This window comes from Scyliorhinus canicula, chromosome 12, assembly GCF_902713615.1.
Source record: "Scyliorhinus canicula chromosome 12, sScyCan1.1, whole genome shotgun sequence".
NCBI classification, from domain to species: Eukaryota; Metazoa; Chordata; class Chondrichthyes; order Carcharhiniformes; family Scyliorhinidae; genus Scyliorhinus; species Scyliorhinus canicula.
This window is the reverse complement of record NC_052157.1, coordinates 822,048-843,385: the sequence shown is the minus strand read 5'-3', so window position 1 is coordinate 843,385 and position 21,338 is coordinate 822,048. Positions and strand designations below refer to the sequence as shown.

The 21,338-nt window shown below is 48.1% G+C and overlaps 1 protein-coding gene across 6 annotated transcripts in view; it reads right to left on the bottom strand.

The window, feature by feature from the left end:
* trpm7 (transient receptor potential cation channel, subfamily M, member 7) overlaps positions 1–21,338 on the bottom strand; it is a 215,726-nt gene that overhangs the window by 181,515 nt on the left and 12,873 nt on the right. For 4 of the 6 annotated variants that reach the window (XR_005462557.1, XM_038813818.1, XM_038813821.1 and 1 more), the window contains exons 1-2: positions 21,069–21,095; positions 20,625–20,657 (exon numbers count right to left, since the gene is read on the bottom strand). The exons of 1 other annotated variant lie outside the window; for it this stretch is intronic. Coding sequence is in view for 4 of the 5 variants with exons in the window: in XM_038813818.1 (XP_038669746.1) it covers positions 20,625–20,657; positions 21,069–21,080 (45 nt within the window). In the remaining variant the exon portion in view is untranslated. Of the gene's footprint in view, positions 1–20,624; positions 20,658–21,068; positions 21,096–21,338 lie in introns of those variants that run through there. One more of the 6 variants, XM_038813819.1, reaches the window with a different exon arrangement.

Genomic DNA, 21,338 nt, shown 5'->3' with positions numbered 1-21,338 from the left:
TGATTTATCTTTTCCTGGAATTACTTACCACCCACAACTCGATTATGCAGCTCGACAAAATCTACTTAAGTAACTACTCAATCTGTAACCCATTCAAAGCTTAAAGTAGCACAGCGGTTAGCACTGTTGCTTCACAGCACCAGGGACCCAGGTTTGATTCCTGCTTGGGTCTGTGTGGAGTATACACGTTCTCCGTGTCTTTGTAGGTTTCCGCTGGGTGATCCGGTTTCCTCACACAAGGCCTGAAAGACGTGCTCGTTATGTGACTTAGACATTCTTTTTGTTTTAAATTTGGAGTGCCCAATTATTTTTTTTTCCAATTAAGGGGAAATTTAGCATGGCCAATCCACCTAACCTGCACATCTTTTGGTTGTAGGGGTGAAACCCACGCAGACACGGGGAGTGAATTGGACATTCTGAATTCTCCCTCTGTGTACCCGAATAGGCGCCGGAGATTTTCACAGTAACTTCATTGCAGTGTTAATGTACGGTTACATGTGACAATAAAGATTATTTAACTGGGACATCTAGGCCAGCACAAGATAGCTTTAAGAGATACAACACTATGCTCAGGAATACAAAAATACTTAAGTAACAGGCACCAAATGCCACTACAAGACTTCTGTAACAGAGGAAATAAAGTAGACAGCTCAAATATTATAGTACATAGAACGATACAGCGCAGTACAGGCCCTTCGGCCCTCAATGTTACACCGACATGGAAAAAAAACTATAAAAGCCATCTAACCTACACTATGCCCTTATCATCCATATGCTTATCCAATAAACTTTTAAATGCTCTCATTCAGTACATTCAGTAATGGTGTGATTAACCTATTAGTCCACTCCAAGTTTCAAAGATTTTAAATCTGGCCCCTCTCTGGAGCAATATATGGTCAGCAGCACACTATGAATTTAAGAATAATTTGCTTTTAGTCTCAGTGAAGTCAGCCTCTTTACAGATCTTGCTGAAAATCACTTGCACACCAATCTTGCCTTTCATAATCCTTTCGCAAATTTTCATAAACAAAAATAAGGAAAGTAGAAACACCTCATTTTGAAGAACTGCAGGAGCTTTTTTGGCTTAGCTAAAAGCTGTTTTTTTTTTTAAAAACATTTTCAATTAAAATCAGAAATCCAATATAACTTCACTGCTGGGAAATATGGCAGAATCCCATTACACGCAGAAAAAAACCTGACCAGAACTGAACCTGCATGCACCAAATAAAGATCTAGATTGAGTCATAAGACAATAAAGACGCCGATGTGGTTTTCAACAAGCATTTCCTGACAGCATAGGATACCCAATCCTTTAATTACCCATACCTTGAACACACTCACTTCCAGCAGCACCATCAGTCAAGTTCAAGAACTGAGCAAAAATAGTTTCTGAATGGTACTGGGGTGTTTTCTGCATAAGTGTTTCAGTAAACAATGCTTTGCAAACCTTAATAAAACAATCTTGAGGAATTATAAGAAATATTCAACGCTTGAGCACATTTCTAGCAGAAATGATAGTGAACTCACCCAAAGACCTCCAGAGGAGAACACTGTCACAAAATACAAAATCCGATAATGGACATCATGCCATAGCGGCCCCAGATTCCACACCGTGCCATAGCAGCCCCAGATTCCACACTGTGCCATAGCGGCCCCAGATTCCACACTGTGCCATAGAGGCCCCAGATTTCACACCGTGCCATACCAGCCCCAGATTCCACACCGTGCCACAGCGGCCCCAGATTCCGACACCGTGCCACAGCGGCCCCAGATTCCACACTGTGCCATAGCGGCCCCAGATTCCACACTGTGCCACAGCGGCCCCAGATTCCACACTGTGCCATAGCAGCCCCAGATTCCACACTGTGCCACAGCGGCCCCAGATTCAGATTCCACACCGTGCCATAGCAGCCCCAGATTCCACACCGTGCCATACCAGCCCCAGATTCCACACTGTGCCATAGCGGCCCCAGATTCCACACTGTGCCATAGCGGCCCCAGATTCCACAGTGCGCCACAGCGGCCCCAGATTCTACACCGTGCCACAGCGGCCCCAGATTCCACACCGTGCCATAGCGGCCCCAGATTCCGATTCCACACTGTGCCATAGCAGCCCCAGATTCTACACCGTGCCACAGCGGCCCCAGATTCCACACCGTGCCATACCGGCCCCAGATTCCACACGGTGCCATAGCAGCCCCAGATTCCAACACTGTGCCATAGCGGCCCCAGATTCCACACTGTGCCATAGCGGCCCCAGATTCCACACGGTGCCATAGCAGCCCCAGATTCCAACACTGTGCCATAGCGGCCCCAGATTCCACACTGTGCCATAGCGGCCCCAGATTCCACACTGTGCCATAGCGGCCCCAGATTCCACACTGTGCCATAGAGGCCCCAGATTCCACACTGTGCCATAGCGGCCCCAGATTCCACACTGTGCCATAGCGGCCCCAGATTCCACACTGTGCCATAGAGGCCCCAGATTTCACACCGTGCTATAGCAGCCCCAGATTCCGATTCCACACTGTGCTATAGCAGCCCCAGATTCCACACTGTGCTATAGCAGCCCCAGATTCCGATTCCACACCGTGCCATACCAGCCCCAGATTCCACACCGTGCCATAGCAGCCCCAGATTCCACACCGTGCCATACCAGCCCCAGATTCCACACTGTGCCACAGCAGCCCCAGATTCCACACTGTGCCATAGCGGCCCCAGATTCCACACTGTGCCATAGCAGCCCCAGATTCCACACTGTGCCATAGCGGCCCCAGATTCCGATTCCACACTGTGCCATAGCGGCCCCAGATTCCGATTCCACACCGTGCCATAGCAGCCCCAGATTCCGATTCCACACTGTGCCACAGCGGCCCCAGATTCCACACTGTGCCATAGCGGCCCCAGATTCCGATTCCACACTGTGCCATAGCGGCCCCAGATTCCGATTCCACACTGTGCTATAGCGGCCCCAGATTCCACACTGTGCTATAGCGGCCCCAGATTCCACACTGTGCCATACCAGCCCCAGATTCCACACTGTGCTATAGCGGCCCCAGATTCCACACCGTGCCATAGCGGCCCCAGATTCCACACCGTGCCATAGCAGCCCCAGATTCCACACTGTGCCACAGCGGCCCCAGATTCCACACTGTGCCATAGCGGCCCCAGATTCAGATTCCACACCGTGCCATAGCAGCCCCAGACTCCACACTGTGCCATAGCAGCCCCAGATTCCACACTGTGCCACAGCGGCCCCAGATTCCACACTGTGCCATTACAGCCCCAGATTCCACACTGTGCCATAGCGGCCCCAGACTCCACACTGTGCCACAGCGGCCCCAGATTCCACACTGTGCCATTACAGCCCCAGATTCCACACTGTGCCATAGCGGCCCCAGACTCCACACTGTGCCACAGCGGCCCCAGATTCCACACTGTGCCACAGCGGCCCCAGATTCCACACTGTGCCATAGCGGCCCCAGATTCAGATTCCACACCGTGCCATAGCGGCCTCAGATTCCACACTGTGCCATACCAGCCCCAGATTCCACACCGTGCCATAGCGGCCCCAGATTCAGATTCCACACTGTGCCATAGCGGCCCCAGATTCCACACTGTGCCATACCAGCCCCAGATTCCACACTGTGCCATACCAGCCCCAGATTCCACACCGTGCCATAGCGGCCCCAGACTCCACACTGTGCCATAGCGGCCCCAGATTCCACACTGTGCCATACCAGCCCCAGATTCTACACCGTGCCATAGCGGCCCCAGATTCCACACTGTGCCATAGCGGCCCCAGATTCCACACTGTGCCATAGCGGCCCCAGATTCCACACTGTGCCATAGCAGCCCCAGATTCCACACTGTGCCACAGCGGCCCCAGACTCCACACTGTGCCATAGCAGCCCCAGATTCCACACTGTGCCATAGCGGCCCCAGACTCCACACTGTGCCATAGCGGCCCCAGATTCCACACTGTGCCACAGCGGCCCCAGATTCCGATTCCACACTGTGCCACAGCGGCCCCAGACTCCACACTGTGCCATAGCGGCCCCAGATTCCACACTGTGCCATAGCGGCCCCAGACTCCACACTGTGCCACAGCGGCCCCAGATTCCACACTGTGCCACAGCGGCCCCAGATTCCACACTGTGCCATAGCGGCCCCAGATTCCACACTGTGCCATACCAGCCCCAGATTCCACACCGTGCCATAGCGGCCCAGATTCCACACTGTGCCATAGCGGCCCAGATTCCACACCGTGCCATAGCGGCCCCAGATTCCACACTGTGCCATAGCGGCCCCAGATTCCACACTGTGCCATACCAGCCCCAGATTCCACACTGTGCCATAGCGGCCCCAGATTCCACACTGTGCCATAGCAGCCCCAGATTCCACACTGTGCCATAGCGGCCCCAGATTCCGATTCCACACTGTGCCATAGCAGCCCCAGATTCCACACTGTGCCATAGCGGCCCCAGATTCCACACTGTGCCATAGCGGCCCAGATTCCACACTGTGCTTTCGCGGCCCCAGATTCCACACTGTGCCATAGCGGCCCCAGATTCCACACCGTGCCATAGCGGCCCAGATTCCACACTGTGCTATAGCGGCCCCAGATTCTACACCGTGCCACAGCGGCCCCAGATTCCGATTCCACACTGTGCCACAGCGGCCCCAGATTCCGATTCCACACTGTGCTATAGCGGCCCCAGATTCCACACTGTGCCACAGCAGCCCCAGATTCCACACTGTGCCATAGCGGCCCCAGATTCCACACTGTGCCATAGCGGCCCCAGACTCCACACTGTGCCACAGCGGCCCCAGATTCCACACCGTGCCATACCAGCCCCAGATTCCACACTGCGCCACAGCGGCCCCAGATTCCACACCGTGCCATAGCGGCCCCAGATTCCACACTGTGCCATAGCGGCCCCAGATTCCACACTGTGCCATAGCGGCCCCAGATTGCACACCGTGCCATAGCGGCCCAGATTCCACACCGTGCCATCGCAGCCCCAGATTCCACACTGTGCCACAGCGGCCCCAGATTCCGATTCCACACTGTGCCATAGCGGCCCAGATTCCACACTGTGCCATACCAGCCCCAGATTCCACACTGTGCCATACCAGCCCCAGATTCCACACTGTGCCATACCAGCCCCAGATTCCACACTGTGCCATAGCAGCCCCAGATTCCACACCGTGCCATAGCAGCCCCAGATTCCACACTGTGCCATAGCAGCCCCAGATTCCACACCGTGCCATAGCAGCCCCAGATTCCACACCGTGCCACAGCGGCCCCAGATTCCACACTGTGCCATAACAGCCCCAGATTCCACACCGTGCCATAGCGGCCCCAGATTCCACACCGTGCCATAGCGGCCCCAGATTCCGATTCCACACTGTGCCACAGCGGCCCCAGATTCCACACTGTGCCACAGCGGCCCCAGATTCCACACTGTGCCATAGCGGCCCCAGATTCCACACCGTGCCATCGCAGCCCCAGATTCCACACTGTGCCACAGCGGCCCCAGATTCTGATTCCACACTGTGCCACAGCGGCCCCAGATTCCACACTGTGCCATAGCGGCCCCAGATTCCGATTCCACACTGTGCCACAGCGGCCCCAGATTCCACACTGTGCCACAGCGGCCCCAGATTCCACACTGTGCCATAGCGGCCCCAGATTCCACACCGTGCCATCGCAGCCCCAGATTCCACACTGTGCCACAGCGGCCCCAGATTCTGATTCCACACTGTGCCACAGCAGCCCCAGATTCCACACCGTGCCATAGCAGCCCCAGATTCTGATTCCACACTGTGCCACAGCGGCCCCAGATTCCACACTGTGCCATAGCAGCCCCAGATTCCACACCGTGCCATAGCAGCCCCAGATTCCACACTGTGCCATAGCGGCCCCAGATTCCACACTGTGCCATAGCGGCCCCAGACTCCACACTGTGCCATAGCGGCCCCAGACTCCACACTGTGCCATAGCGGCCCCAGATTCCACACTGTGCCACAGCGGCCCCAGATTCCACACTGTGCCATAGCGGCCCCAGATTCCACACCGTGCCATCGCAGCCCCAGATTCCACACTGTGCCACAGCGGCCCCAGATTCCACACTGTGCCATAGCGGCTCCAGATTCCACACTGTGCCACAGCGGCCCCAGATTCCACACTGTGCCATAGCGGCTCCAGATTCCACACTGTGCCATAGCGGCCCCAGATTCCACACTGTGCCATAGCGGCCCCAGACTCCACACTGTGCCATAGCGGCCCCAGATTCCACACTGTGCCATAGCGGCTCCAGATTCCGATTCCACACTGTGCCATAGCGGCTCCAGATTCCGATTCCACACCGTGCCATAGCAGCCCCAGATTCCGATTCCACACTGTGCCATAGCGGCTCCAGATTCCGATTCAACACTGTGCCATAGCAGCCCCAGATTCCACACTGTGCCATAGCGGCCCCAGATTCCACACTGTGCCATAGCGGCCCCAGATTCCACACTGTGCCATAGCAGCCCCAGATTCCGATTCCACACTGTGCCATAGCAGCCCAGATTCCACACCGTGCATTAACAGCCCCAGATTCCACACCGTGCCATAGCAGCCCCAGATTCCACACTGTGCCATAACAGCCCCAGATTCCACACTGTGCCACAGCGGCCCCAGATTCCACACTGTGCTATAGCGGCCCCAGATTCCACACTGTGCCATAGCGGCTCCAGATTCCGATTCCACACCGTGCCATAGCAGCCCCAGATTCCACACTGTGCCATAGCGGCCCCAGATTCCACACTGTGCTATAGCGGCCCCAGATTCCACACTGTGCCATAGCAGCCCCAGATTCCACACTGTGCCACAGCAGCCCCAGATTCCACACTGTGCCACAGCGGCCCCAGATTCCGATTCCACACTGTGCCACAGCGGCCCCAGATTCCGATTCCACACTGTGCCATAGCGGCCCCAGATTCCACACTGTGCTATAGCGGCCCCAGATTCCACACCGTGCCATAGCAGCCCCAGATTCCACACTGTGCTATAGCGGCCCCAGATTGCACACTGTGCCATAGCGGCCCCAGATTCCACACTGTGCCACAGCGGCCCCAGATTCCGATTCCACACTGTGCTATAGCGGCCCCAGATTTGATTCTCAGTCTGTAGTGGGGCGCCTCCTGATTTAAGCTCGCGGCCTACTTTTCTAGCTTCAGTGTCCTTGGGCTCAGGAGGAAGTAACGTGCCGCTCTTGATAACTGTCCAGTGACTTCAGCTCAAAGTACACGAGTCGAGCTCATTAGTCGTAAACTGTGCTCCCGCAACTGGGAATGTGCAGCTGTAAACTCAAATTTCTCTATGTGGTGAATATGAGAACATTGCTTTACTATACATACAATTGCAGGGTTTTCTCAGAGTAGACATTTTCTTTTGGAAATTAGAATAGGAGCTTCAGAAGTATGTCAATTTTTATGGATCTTCAGAGCCAGTGACACCAGATGTGAAGGCAGAATAAAGGCATGACTATAATCTCTCTCCATGACAAAGTCTGCTAACACTCCTTTATTGTCCAGCTGACACAAAGAACTAATGTGAGCAAGGTACAAGTACAAACTCTTATCTGGGCCACAGTTTGGGGAGAAGGCAGGAGAATGGGGATGAGAAAATATCAGCCATGACTGAATGGCAGAGCAGACTCGATGGGCCGAGCGGCCTAATTCTGCTCCTATGACTTATGGTATTGATGGTGTCCTGTTCTTGGGGCAACGCGTAGCGTCTGTCCTGGTCTTCAGCTTGCACCGAGTACTACTCAGACTAGAATGTCACCATCACCATGGGCTGAAATTTCCTCTTCCAAGCACACACAGGAGATCTAACACCTGCCTCATAACCTTCGCCCTTCCCACCATCCATGGCCCAAAACACTCCTCTTCAAGTGAAATAACCTGTTGCTCTACATCTTACAAAATGAGTAAACTGTATTCACTGCTCAAGATTTGGTCTCTTCAACATTGGGGAGACTAAACAGGCTGGGTGTCTGCTTTGCAGAGCAGCTCCATTCAGTTCACAACCCTGACCAGTTGCCGGCCATTTTAATTTTCCACCATGCTTCCACTCTGACCAGGTTAACCAGCTGTCCTGTATTTTACAGATCTTTTTTTAAACCTAACAGTGACACATTCTGTAGCATTTGCTCCCAGGATACTTTGTTCCATATTTCTGATACACTTGTGCTTCTTCTTTGTGTTTATTGTACGTGCTGACATCAACTCATGCCTGCCTGGAGTTGGACTGGAGCCATGCATGGGGCAGGAACACTGGACTGCAGCCTTGATGCAGGCCTCACTGAATTTGTACTAACATTGTAGGAGTGTACCTAAGGTAAGGGCCTGTGGCCCAAGGGAAGTTCCAGACCTGTGACATGAGCCCAGCAGCCCAATCCTGGTAAATGCAGAACTAAAGGCGCAGCCCCGGGGTTTACTTAGGGGCTCAGACAGAACCCATCGCTGGGGATGGAGGGAGTGGAATCCATCTGCCTCCACACCCAATGTGAAAGAGAGATTAGGATCCCAGAACCACAATACTATCATTGTAGAGATCACACAGCCGCTCCCATGATGTGGCCAGCAGAATGCAAGGGCGTGCAAAAGTTGGTTTTGCTTTTGGGAAGAAAACAACAAGGATCAACTGCTCAGGTAAAGATGACAACACTCCTGAAGAGCCAGACCCAGTAAAAAGCACAAAGTGAATGGCCGTGGCTCCGAAGGAGTTCTATGTTCTAAAATAGACTGACTGCAAGTATTCTGTGAGGTCCTACTGAAAAGTAAGCAAAAGCCATTGATTGTTCACAGACCAGTGCAAAGAGATTAACCACATAATTCAGACACCATTTCAGGGACTCCATCGTCCATCCTTTTCCCTTGAACCATCGACCTTAACCTTTTGGCAGAATTCCTCATTTGTTTTGGTGTGAGAGAGAGTTGTGTTTTTTTTTAAAGTAATTATACTTTCATATTTCATACCATATACTGTATGCCAATAAGCTTTGCCTTCTGCTTGACAAGTCTGAATTTCTAATAAACTAATAATTTTGATGTTTATTGATGAAATCTGGGTATTGAGTGGTCATTCTGAGATTCACGGGTAAAGCACATATTTGGCCATAGAGCTAGCTAGAGAAATCATCCGAGTTTTATGTTGTGACTTGTGGAACTTCAGACAGGCAGTGCACGCCTCCCTTCCCTATCGTAACAAGACACCTTTCATTTAATAACATTTACATTATTGCTTCAGGTACAGCACAGTATTTAACAGCTAATCGTAAATGAAATGAAAATCGCTTATTGTCACAAGTAGGCTTCAAATGAAGTTACTGTAAAAAGCCCCTAGTCGCCACATTCCGGCACCTGTTCGGGGAGGCTGGTACGGGAATGGCATTAGTTACAGTCTGGCTCAGCGTACAATATAGAGAATCATCATTAAGAGGGTTGTCTCGGACGGGCAGGAGATGAATTGACATCTTAAGCTTTCACAATATATTTAAGTGATTTTAGACTGGCTACACAAGAATTCGAAAAAAAGTGTATCGACCATTCTGCCCCTCGAGCCTGCCCTGCCATTCAACAAGATCATGGCTGAAATGATTGGAGCTCAATCCCACATTCTTCCCTACGCCCAATAAACTTTTACCCCCTTGTCAGTCAAGAATCTATCTTCCGTAAAAATATTCAAAGATTCCACTGCCTTTTGAGGAAGAGGGCTCCGAAGGCCCTTTAGTTCATGCCAATATGTTGCCCCATAAACCATGAGCTTTTATTTTCTGTAATAACCTTTGGCATCTTTCTAACGTTCATTTACAAGATGTGGGCATCGTTGGTTCGGCCAGCATTTATTATCCATGCCTAGGTGCCTTTCTGAAGGTGGGGCTGAGCACTGCTGCCTCACGCCGCCAAGGACCTAGGTTCAATCCCGGGCCCAGGTGCGGAGTTTGCAGATTTTCCGTGTCTGCGTGGGTTTCACCACCACAACCCAATGACATGCATAGTAGGTGAATTGCCCACTGTGCTGTTAGGGAGAGAGGGAGGGAGTTCCAGGATTTTGCCCCTGCGACAGTGAAGGAACAGCGATATATTTCCAAGTCAGGGGGAACCTCCAGGCAGTGGGGTACCCAAGTATCTGCTGCTTTTAGCCTTATAGATGGTAGCGGTCGTGGGTTTGGGAGGTGTTGTCGAAGGAATCTTGGTGAGTTCCTGCAGTGCATCTTGTAGATGGTACACACGGCTGCCACTCTTCGATGTTGGAGGGTTTGAATGTTTGTGCAAGGGGAGCAGCTTTGTCCTGGATGGTGTCATGTTTCTTGAGTGTTGTTGGAGCTGCACTCATCCAGGCTGGGGCTGGGGCTGGGGCTGGGCAATCCACCCACCCTGCACATCTTTGGGTTGTGGGGGTGAAACCCACTCAAACACAGGGGGAATGTGCAAACTCCACACGGACAGTGAACCAAAGCAGGGATCGAACCTGGGACCTCGGTGCCGTGAGGCAGCAGTGCAAACCACTGCACAACCATGCTGCCCAACCCCCAGCAATGGTAATGCCATTGAATGTCATGAGGCCATGGTTAGATCCTCTCTTGTATCTAATGGTCATTGCCTGGCAATTATGTGGTGTGAATGTAACTTGCCACTTGTCAGCCCAAGCCTGGATAATGTCCAGGCCTTCCTGCATTTGGACACAGACTGCTTCATTATCTGAGGAGTCACGATTCCCATTTTCTCCAGTTTAGCAGGGACTCCTTGATGCCATACTCGGTCAAATGCCACCTTGATGTCAAGGCCAGTAAGAACCCAAACTGAGCGTCCGTGAGCAAGTTATTGTTGAGTAAGTGCCACGTGATAGCGCTGTTGCTGACCTTAGCAAATCCCTTCTGGAAATCCAAGTCCAGTACATTGTGGTTCATCTTTATTCACAGCACATCTGACTCCTTTAAAGAACTCCAATAAATTGGCTGAACATGATATCTCTTTCACAAAACCATGTTGACTGATTGCCTTGACTTTTTCCAAGTGCCCTGCTGTAACCTCTTTAACAATGGCTAATATTGGCAGTATGTGGCACAGTGGTTAGCACTGTGACTGCAGCACTTGGACCCTTAATTGGAAAATAAAATAACTGGGTACTCCAAATTTATGAAAAAAAACAATGGCTAATATTATAGAGTGTAAGATACATTATTCAATTGAACAAATTTGATAAATACTGGAATGCTTAAGAGCGACAGATTTGACATGTCAAGAGGCAGTTGGTAGGTTTAACAGAGGGGAAAATACAGTAAATGGCAAAACTATTAGGAATATAGGAAGTCAGAGAGATCTGGGTGTGCATGTCCACAGATCTTTGAAAGTAGCAACACAAGTGGACAAGGTAGTCAAGAAAGCATACGGAATGCTTGCCCTCATTGGACGGGGCACGAGTATAAAAACAGGCAAGTCATGCGACATTGTATAGAACATTGGTACGGCTGCACTTGGAATATTGCGCACAATTCTGGTCGCCACACTATCAGAAGGATGTGGAAGCTTTGGAGAGGGTGCAGAGGAGGTTTACCAGGATGTTGCCTGGTCTGGAGGGTGTTAGCTATTTAGAGAGGCTGAATAGACTCGGACTGTTTTCATTAGAAAGACAGAGGTTGAGGGGTGACCTGATAGAGGTCTGCAAGATTATGAGGGGCACTCTTTTCCAGTGTGGAGGGATCAGTCACCAGTGGGTATAGATTTAAGGTCCATGGGACAGGCTTGTTCATTATGTGTAATGATCAAGAGATGAATTTACAAAACAACCCTTAAAATCTAAGGCATGTACAGGAAAAGTTAAATGGTTTTGCCTTGGCATTACAAGAAAACAAGAGGTATGGAGAAGGGGAGATACCCTAAACCAGTGCATCTCAAACTATCTGATGTGGCGTACCGGCAGTTTTTTTTTCAATGTGCCAGGGACCGGTGAGCGAAACAAGCCAATCCAGGATTACTGTCTCTTTCTTTTCTGGAAACACTCCCAAGTACCGGCAGGCAATGGCTCGCGTACCGGCACCGGTACGCATACCACATTTTGAGAAGCACTGGAGGAAGTGGAGTGCAGCAGTAATGAGCTAAGTAAAGTTACATTTATGCTAGAGCTTGTATTCTAGAGCTCGATGCCATATTTATTGAACAAAGAAACAAAAAAAATTAAAAAGCAACAAGCAAATTTCACTGCAAAATGTTATTATTTTAAGAAGTCCTGCCTCTATCTTCCACATTTATGTTGCCAGGGTAATAGTAATTAACTTCTCATTAGATGCAATTAATCATTTATGCAAACTCAGTTCATTACAAATCTTCCTCAAAAGTAAAACCCACAAGTGCAAACGTTCCCAAGTGGGAGGGGACAGGCGATACCAACATTGAGTAATGGTACATTGTAATATATCATCAAAAGAAAATGATCAGTCCTATAACTTAAATTATACTTCTCACACATGACTCCATCAAAACAGGAAGACTCTTCTTTAAATACCTGTTGTGTACGCAAACTACAATTGCATAGCTATGTTAGACATGCAGGAGAATCTCTACATAATTAAGCGTTCGGTTTTGTAACAAGACAAGGTTTATAATATCAGGAGCCATCTGAATGACTAACTACACTGGGTATATGGAAACCACCTATTACAAAAGGGAGTTTTCATTTTAACTGTTCATTACCACAGGAGTTCAACAGCATTTAATCTCATTCGGCTTAATTTCCCACTTCACTTCATCCTTGGAAGTAGAGGGTTTGCTTGCCTGTAGGTTTGAAGAATTAGACCCAACTATCAATGACACTCTAAGTTTAACTCTCATCGGTGCTTCTTCACGCCACAAATTGCCCTGAATCATCTAACTTTCCTCCTTCTCCCCCAAAGAAAATGGAGAACATTCGTCTATTTTGAACAATACTGTACTATTTTCAAAAGTACTCAATTGGATACTATTTGTTTTGAGATGTCCTGTGGATGAGATAGGCTCTATATAAATGCAAGCTGTGGTCCACAAATACAATGCAAAATTCACCCTCAAACAGCCTGACCACACAACCAAAATTGGAGGCCGTTTCCATCCAGGACCATCGACACAGAAGGTTACTGAATTACTGGAGCAACCTCTATACTGGACTACAGGAACAGCAGCATTGCCCCTTGAACAAGAATATTCCAAGATGCTTCACAGAAGATTAAGCAAAATTTGACACCAAGTCACATAAGCCAACATGAGGCCAAATGGCAGATCAGATATAGATTCATAGATGCCCAAAAGGAGAACGCACGTTGGTGCAGTGGTTAGCACAGCTGCCCGAGGGTGGCACAGCTGCCCTAGGGTGGCACGGTGTTGCAGTGGTTAGCACAGCTGCCCTAGGGTGCCACAACTGCCCGAGGGTGGCACTGCTGCCCGAGGGTGGCACGGTGTTGCAGTGGTTAGCACTGCTGCCTGAGGGTGGCACGGTGTTGCAGTGGTTAGCACTGCTGCCTGAGGGTGGCACGGTGTTGCAGTGGTTAGCACTGCTGTCTCACGCCACCAAGGATCGGGGTTCAATCCCGGCCCGGCTAACTGTCCGTGTGGAGTCTGCACATTCTCCCCGTGTCTGCATGGGTCTCACCCCCACAACCCAACGATGTGCTGGTAGCTGGATTGGCCACGTTAAATTGCTCTTTAATTGGTAAAAAATAATTGGGTACTCTAAATTCAAAAAAGAAAAGAAATGTCTTAAAGGAGGGAAGAAAGATAAAGCAGTGGTTTAGGGCGGGAATTCGAGATCTTAGGGCACAGATAGCTGAAGACATGGCAGCTAGTGGGGAAAATAATTAAAATTGGGGATGTTAAAGAAGCCAGAAATAGAAGGGGCAGAGATGTGAGGAGGTTGTGGGGATGGAAGAGATTACAGAGATAAGAAGGGAACGGAGAGACTTGAATGCAAGAATGTACAAAGTCCACGTGGACAGTGACCCAGGGGCGGAATCGAACCCAGGTCTTCGGTACCGTGAGGCAACATTGCTAACTAGTGTGCCGCCCGGGTCCTCGGCACCGAGAGACAACAGTGCTAACCACTGAGCCACCATGCCGCCCGGGTCCTCAGTACCGTAAGGCTGCATTGCTAATCAGTGTGCCGCACGGGTCCCCGGCACAGTGAGGCAGCAGTGCTAACCAGTGTGCCGCCCAGGTCCTCGGCACAGTGAGGCAGCAGTGCTAACCACTGTGCCGTCCGGGTCCTCGGCACCGTGAGGCAGCAGTGCTAACCACTGTGTTGCCGTGATGCCGGGTATGAGATGATAATGACACGAACGACTTTGTCCTTGGGAAAAGAGATGGTTAAAATATTTGGAAAGTGTCCAAAATCATGAGCAGACGAGATAAAGTCGATAAAGAGAAATCTGGTGACATTGACAGAAGGGTTGAGAGCCAAAGAATATCGACTCAAGGTGACGTGGTTAGAATCCAGAACGTACTTTATGAGTGTGCAGAGGAGGAAAATTCGACCATGGCTTTCAAAAGAGAACTGGATACGCATCTGAAGAGAAAGAAATTACAAGATGCCAGGGAAACGGGTGGGGGAATGGATTGCCGAGTTATTCTTGGAGGGCAGGCACAGACACAACAGAGCAAACGGCCGCCTCCTGCTGTAACCATTCTATGATTATATGATTTGTGGTCAGGTTTGCCACCAAGTTTGTAAACGGTCTGGCGAGGCCTCAGACAGTTGCCAGGGAGAAGGGCGGAATCTGTAGCGGCGCGGTACCACAGTGGTTAGCACTGTTGCTTCACAGCGCCAGGGTCCCAGGTTCGATTCCCAGCTTGGGTCACTGTCTGCGCGGAGTCTGCACGTTCTCCCAGTGTCTGCGTGGGTTTCCTCCGGGTGCTCCAGTTTTCTCCCATAGTCCAAAGATGCGCAGGTTAGATGGATTGGCCATGCAAAAATTGCCCTTAAGTGCCCAAAAAGGTTTGGTGGGATAACTGGGATATGGTGGAGGTGTGGGCTTAAGGAGGGTGCTCTCTCCAAGGGGCGGTGCAGACTCAATGAGCCAAATGACCTCCTTCTGCACTGTAAATTCTATATATAGCGAGTTTGTAGCAGTGACCAATCACAATAGTTTTGGTATTCCCAATTGTTTAGTTGGAGGAAATTTCTGATCATCTAGTGCTGCATGTCAGACAAGCATTCTACTGATTTATAAATAGTGGAGTTGAGAAAAGTGGTGGTGAGATAGAGCTGGGAGTCATCAGTGTAGATATGAAAACTGAACCTGGGTAGTGGCAAGAGGCAGCATGCAGATTAGAAATGGGAGGGGATCGAGAGCAGATCCTTCAGGGTTGGCAGAGGTAACAATGCTTGAATGAAAATGAAATGAAAATCGCTTATTCTCACGAGTAGGCTTCAATGAAGTTACTGTGAAAAGCCCCTCGTCGCCACATTCCGGCGCCGGTCCAGGGAGGCTGGTACGGGAATCGAACCGTGCTGCTGGCCTGCTTGGTCTGCTTTAAAAGCCAGCGATTTAGCTGAGTGAGCTAAACCAGCCCTTGAGCAGGAAGAAGCCATTACTGGTTATGATTAGAGGGCGAGGGTAGCACGGTGGCGCAATGGGTTAGCACTGCGGCCTCACAGCACCGAGGTCCCAGGTTCGATCCCAGCTCTGGTCAGGCCAAGAGGCTGGGAACAGACGAGGCCTGTGTGGAATATAAGGAAAGTAGGAAGGAACTTAAGCAAGGAGTCAGTAGGGCTAAAAGAGGTCATTAAAAATCATTGGCAAATAGGGTTAAGGAAAATCCCCAAAGCTTTTTACACGTACATAAAAAGCAAGAGGGTAGCCAGGGAAAAGGTTGGTCCACTGAAGGACAGGGGAGGGAATCTATGTGTGGAGCCAGAGGAAACAGACGAGGTACTAAATGAATACTTTGCATCAGTATTCACCAAAGAGAAGGAATTGGTGGATGTTGAGTCTGGAGAAGGGTGTGTAGATAGCCTGGGTCACGTTGAGATCCAAAAAGACAAGGTGTTAGGCATCCTGAAAAATATTAAGGTGGATAAGTCCCCAGGGCCTGACGGGATCTACCCCAGAATACTGAAGGAGGCAAGAGATAAAATTGCTGAGGCCTTGACAGAAATCTTTGGATCCTCTCTGACCTCAGGTGATGTCCCAGAGGACTGGAGAATAGCCAAAGCTGTTCCTTTGTTTAAGAAGAGTAGCAAGGATAATCCAGGGAACTACAGGCCGCTGAGCCTTACGTCAGTCGTAGGGACATTATTGGAGAGAATTCTTTGAGACAGGATCTCCTCCCATTTGAAAGCAAGGGGTCGTATTAGCGAGAGGCAGCACGGTTTTGTGAAGGGAAGGTCATGTCTCACTAACTTGAGTTTTTTGAGGAGGTCACAAAAATGATTGATACAGGTAGGGCAGTGGATGTTGTCTATATGGACTTCAGTAAGGCTTTTGACAAGGTCCCTCATGGCAGATTGGAACAGACGGTGAAGTCACACAGGATCAGAGGTGAGCAGGCAAGATGGATACACAACTGGCTAGGTCATAGAAGGCAGAGAGTAGCAATGGAAGGGTACTTTTCTGCTTGGAGGGCTGTGACTAGTGGTGGACCACAGGGATCAGTGCTGGGACCTTTGCTGTTCGAAGTATATATCAATGATTTGGAGGAAAATGAAACTAGTCTGATTAGTAAGTTTGCAGACGACACAAAGGTTGGTGGAATTACAGATAGCAATGAGGACTGTCAGAGGATACAGCAGGATTTAGATCGTTTGGAGACTTGGGCGGCGAGATGGCAGATGGAGTTTAATCTGGAAAAATGTGAGGTAATGCATTTTGTACGGTCTAATACAAGTAGGGAATATACAGTGAATGGCAGAACCCTCAAGAGTATTGACAGTCAGAGAGATCTTGGTGTACAGGTCCACAGGTCACTGAAGGGGGCAACACAGGTGGAGAAGGTAGTCAAGAAGGCATATGGCATGCTTGCCTTCATTGGCCAGGGCATTGAGTATAAAAATTGGCAAGTCATGTTGCAGCTGTATAGAACCTTAGTTAGGCCACACTTGGGAGTATAGTGTTCAATTCTGGTCACCACACTACCAGAAGGATGTGGAGGCTTTAAAAAGGGTGCAGAAGATATTTACCAGGATGTTGCCTGGTATTGAGGGCATTAGCTATGAGGAGAGGTTGAATAAATTTGGTTTGTTCTCACTGGAATGAAGGCGTTTGAGGGGCGACCTGATGGAGGTCTACAAAATTATGAGGGGCATAGACAGAGTGGATAGTCAGAGACTTTTCCCCAGGGTAGAGGGGTCGATTACTCGGGGACATAGATTTAAGGTGCGAGGGGCAAGGTTTAGAGGAGATGTACGAGGCAAGTTTTATTTTTTTATTTTTTTTTTTATACACAGAGTAGTGGGTGCCTGGAACTCGCTGCCCAAAGTGGTGGTGGAAGCAGGGACGTTTAAGGGGTATCTTGACAAATACATGAATAGGATGGGAATAGAAGGATATTGGCCCCAGAAGTGTAGACGATTTTAGTTCAGACGGGCAGCATGGTCAGCACGGGCTTGGAGGGCCAAAGGGCCTGTTCCTGTGCTGTACTTTTCTTTGTTCTTTGTTTACTGTCCGTGTGGAGTTTGTACATTCTCCCCGTGTTTGCGTGGGTTTCGCCCCCACAACCCAAATATGTGCAGGTTAGGTGGATTGGGAAAGCTAAATTGCCCCTTAATTGGTAAAAAAAAATGAATTGGGTACTCTAAAAAAAATTTTTTTTTAATTCTCACACCTCAAATAGTGACCATGAATTGAAAGATTGGGTCCTGGGGGATTTTCACATGTACGCCTACTTGTGATACCAATAAAGATTATTGTAACAGAGATTATTTTATAACTTGTATAACATGGGGTTAAATACTGGTGGTTACAGATCTATCACTACTGGTATCTGCAGAATGAACAAAAAGCATGACAGAAAGACATCAACATGAAAAAATATTAAGCTGAATGTGATTGCATCTATAAACTAATGGAATTAATGTCAAATATATGCTCAATGTGGGAAATCATACTAGGAACACCAGTGTAGTCAAGAGAAAGAATAGGTTCATTGAAAGAAAGCTTTACTGGGACAACCATTAGGGCAGCACGGTAGCATTGTGGATAGCACAATGGCTTCACAGCTCCAGGGTCCCAGGTTCGATTCCGGCTCGGGTCACTGTCTGTGCGGAGTCTGCACATCCTCCCCGTGTGTGCGTGGGTTTCCTCCGGGTGCTCCGGTTTCCTCCCACAGTCGAAAGATGCGCAGATTAGGTGGATTGGCCATGATAAATTGCCCTTAGTGTTGGGTGGGGTTACTGGGTTATTCGGATAGGGGGAGGTGTTGACCTTGGGTAGGGTGCTCTTTCCAAGAGCCGGTGCAGATTCGATGGGCCAAATGGCCTCCTTCTGCACTGTAAATTCTATGATTCTAACAAGATTAGGCTCATTGCTCATTCATTATTATGTAAAATAACCTGCATCCGTCATGGTCATATTATATTCCCCAGCTAATAACTAGTCTCCTACAGAATCAGAGTGCCCTCAGCACAAATCCACCCCATCCTGGCTGTGCTAGCTTCCCTAATCCCACTCCCGTCTTTTACCTTTGGCCAGTGAATTTCTTTCTTCAGATAATGATTCAATTTTCTTCCAAAAGCCATTCTACATGGCCTCTGTATCCTTCCTACCAAAATGCATTACTTCATCTGCCACTGTTGTTCCATTCCACCAGTATATATCCTTTTGACGATTAATATTCATTCCTCACAATATTTCCAATATTTGTCATCCACACATATCTACTACACATGCAAGCCTAGGTCATTAATATACATCAAGAAAAGTAAATGTTAAAAATGTTGTTGGCTGGGGCTTCAACAAAAAACGTTCTAGCAATTACCAATGTTTTACAATATTTACTAATGTGCCAGTCAAGTTACTAAAGATGAATCTGAAATAGCCTGGGGTCAAATTGCTATAAGTCTTAAAACCAAGATAATGTTTCACAATTAATTTCCAAATCAGAGCTCAGGTGCATTCATCTCAGCATTCTACAGAGACAGCTTACTAACAAAAAAACCCCTGTGGCACCATCTAACAGAGAAAGTCTGCATCAGTCAGTCTATGCTGATTTTACAAATCTCTTCCCCAATTTCAGCTCTTTTCCCTGAAGGCAGACATGAATGCTAAATGGTCTAATCAATTCCAAAAGGTGGAGTAAAATTCATTAAATTTAATCCACCATACCTAGTCAGAACTAACACGTAACGATTAGCAATGATGCAAAGATCACAACCTTACACACACTGATAAATGGGTTTCAGTTGTATGGAACTAAACCTAAAATGAATGACCTTTTATTGCTGTAATGGCGGTTCCTTTACAATGATGGATTTTAGGATATATCAGAGCCGTCACTTCCAGATGAGTCCCACACAAGCTATATTTCATCATTCACTCGATGCATGAAGCAGTAACATTAAATATCTTTCCTTGGGTTTGATACAGGAACACGTCTGCATAGGTACAAGTTGCCACTAATAATTGCAGTGCAATAGCCATGTACTGTCTAGCTCCACTACAATTTACAAATGGCTCTCTTTTACACCATCTTAAATGTTTCGCAACCATACAGGTGTATTTACTAATTAGCATCAAAACAAAGCATACAAGGTAAATGACAGGCTACGCATCTGATAAACAGGGCAAAGGAAGCTCACTCTGAAGCTCACCAATGGCGGCACGGCGGTTAGCACTCACGGCACCGAGGACCCGGGTTTGATCCCAGCCCCAGGTCACTGTCCCTGTGGAGTTTTCACATTCGCCCCGTGTCTGCATGGGTCTCACCCCCACAACCCAAAGATTTGCAGGGTAGATGAATTGGCCACACTAAATTGCCCCTTTAACTGGAAAAAAGAATTGGATACTCTAAATTTATTTTTTTAAACTTTGAAACTCACCAAGTGCTTACCTAACGACTGACATTATTGCAATATTTACCTTTCAATATTTAGCATTATAAATACGGTTCATCTTGATGTGGAGATAATGAATGAAGCTGATAAATTGTAATGAAGCAACCTACAATATTGTACCAAAATCTTCATTCTATGGCTCTAAATAATACTGTCACCATTGCACAACGGAGATTTACAACGAAAACGAGCTAACTTCATCAAAACATTAACAAAATACTTCAAAAACAGAAGGGTTCACCTAAAGTTATCACAATATAAGGAGACACATTCCCACCCACCATACACATGGTCTCTTGATTAGACATCTCACGATATAAATAGCAACACAAACTTGCTTCAGAATCCAGTAGATTCTATCCAGCAGGTTGAGGCAGCCACAAAATCCATGGAAAATCAGAAGTGCTGTCTCATTTCTTGGTGACAATAAGGCCGGCTATCATGCAACTGACAGTAAAAAGAAAACTGGGACTATTTCAAAATATGCACATATCAGGACATCAAGGAACCATCTTCCATTAGGATTGCATAGGTGTCAGTTTGACCATACCTCATCCAGCTCAGTCTGCAGGGGGAACTGGAACTGCAGATGGGGAAAAATAAATAAGTGTAAATCCTTTAAAAATAAGGCACCAACAATTAAGAACAGCAAAATTTGATTAATATCTAAAATTTTAACTTGTGAACTGACATGCAATTGCATTAAGCACTTTCCATCTTCGGTTACAAGTGGATGCAAGTTATGAATTGTGAAATTTAAATGATTTCAAAACATTTTTAGAATAAGCAGCCCGTAGTCACAATTCTCTGACAAATTAAATCTAAAATACTTAAGTGAATCACAGCACTGTTAGCCAATGATCAGGTATTAAGCCAGGTAAACTTTAAAAAACATTTACATTCAGAACTCAGTTTATCTGCATTTAAACTGGAGTTCTGAGCATCTGCAAAACAACTAAAAACTACATCACTTTAGTATGTTGCATTCACTTACAATCATGGCCATTTACTTCAGGTTTTCACAGACTTGTTTCTCCAGAGAAATCACGAGTGCGCATTAAAACTGAATTATTCAATGTGGGTTTTTTATAAAACTTAACTCATCATTTATGCAGAATTACATTGATCCGATTATCCCCGTGGCCGTTCTTATCAACAAGGACTATTTAAAATAAAAGCAGAATGGATGATCCAACAGCTCTTCAGATGTCACCCGCTTACCATCTGTCCTAAAACAGGACTTTCAGTGCTATGTAAATTCTTA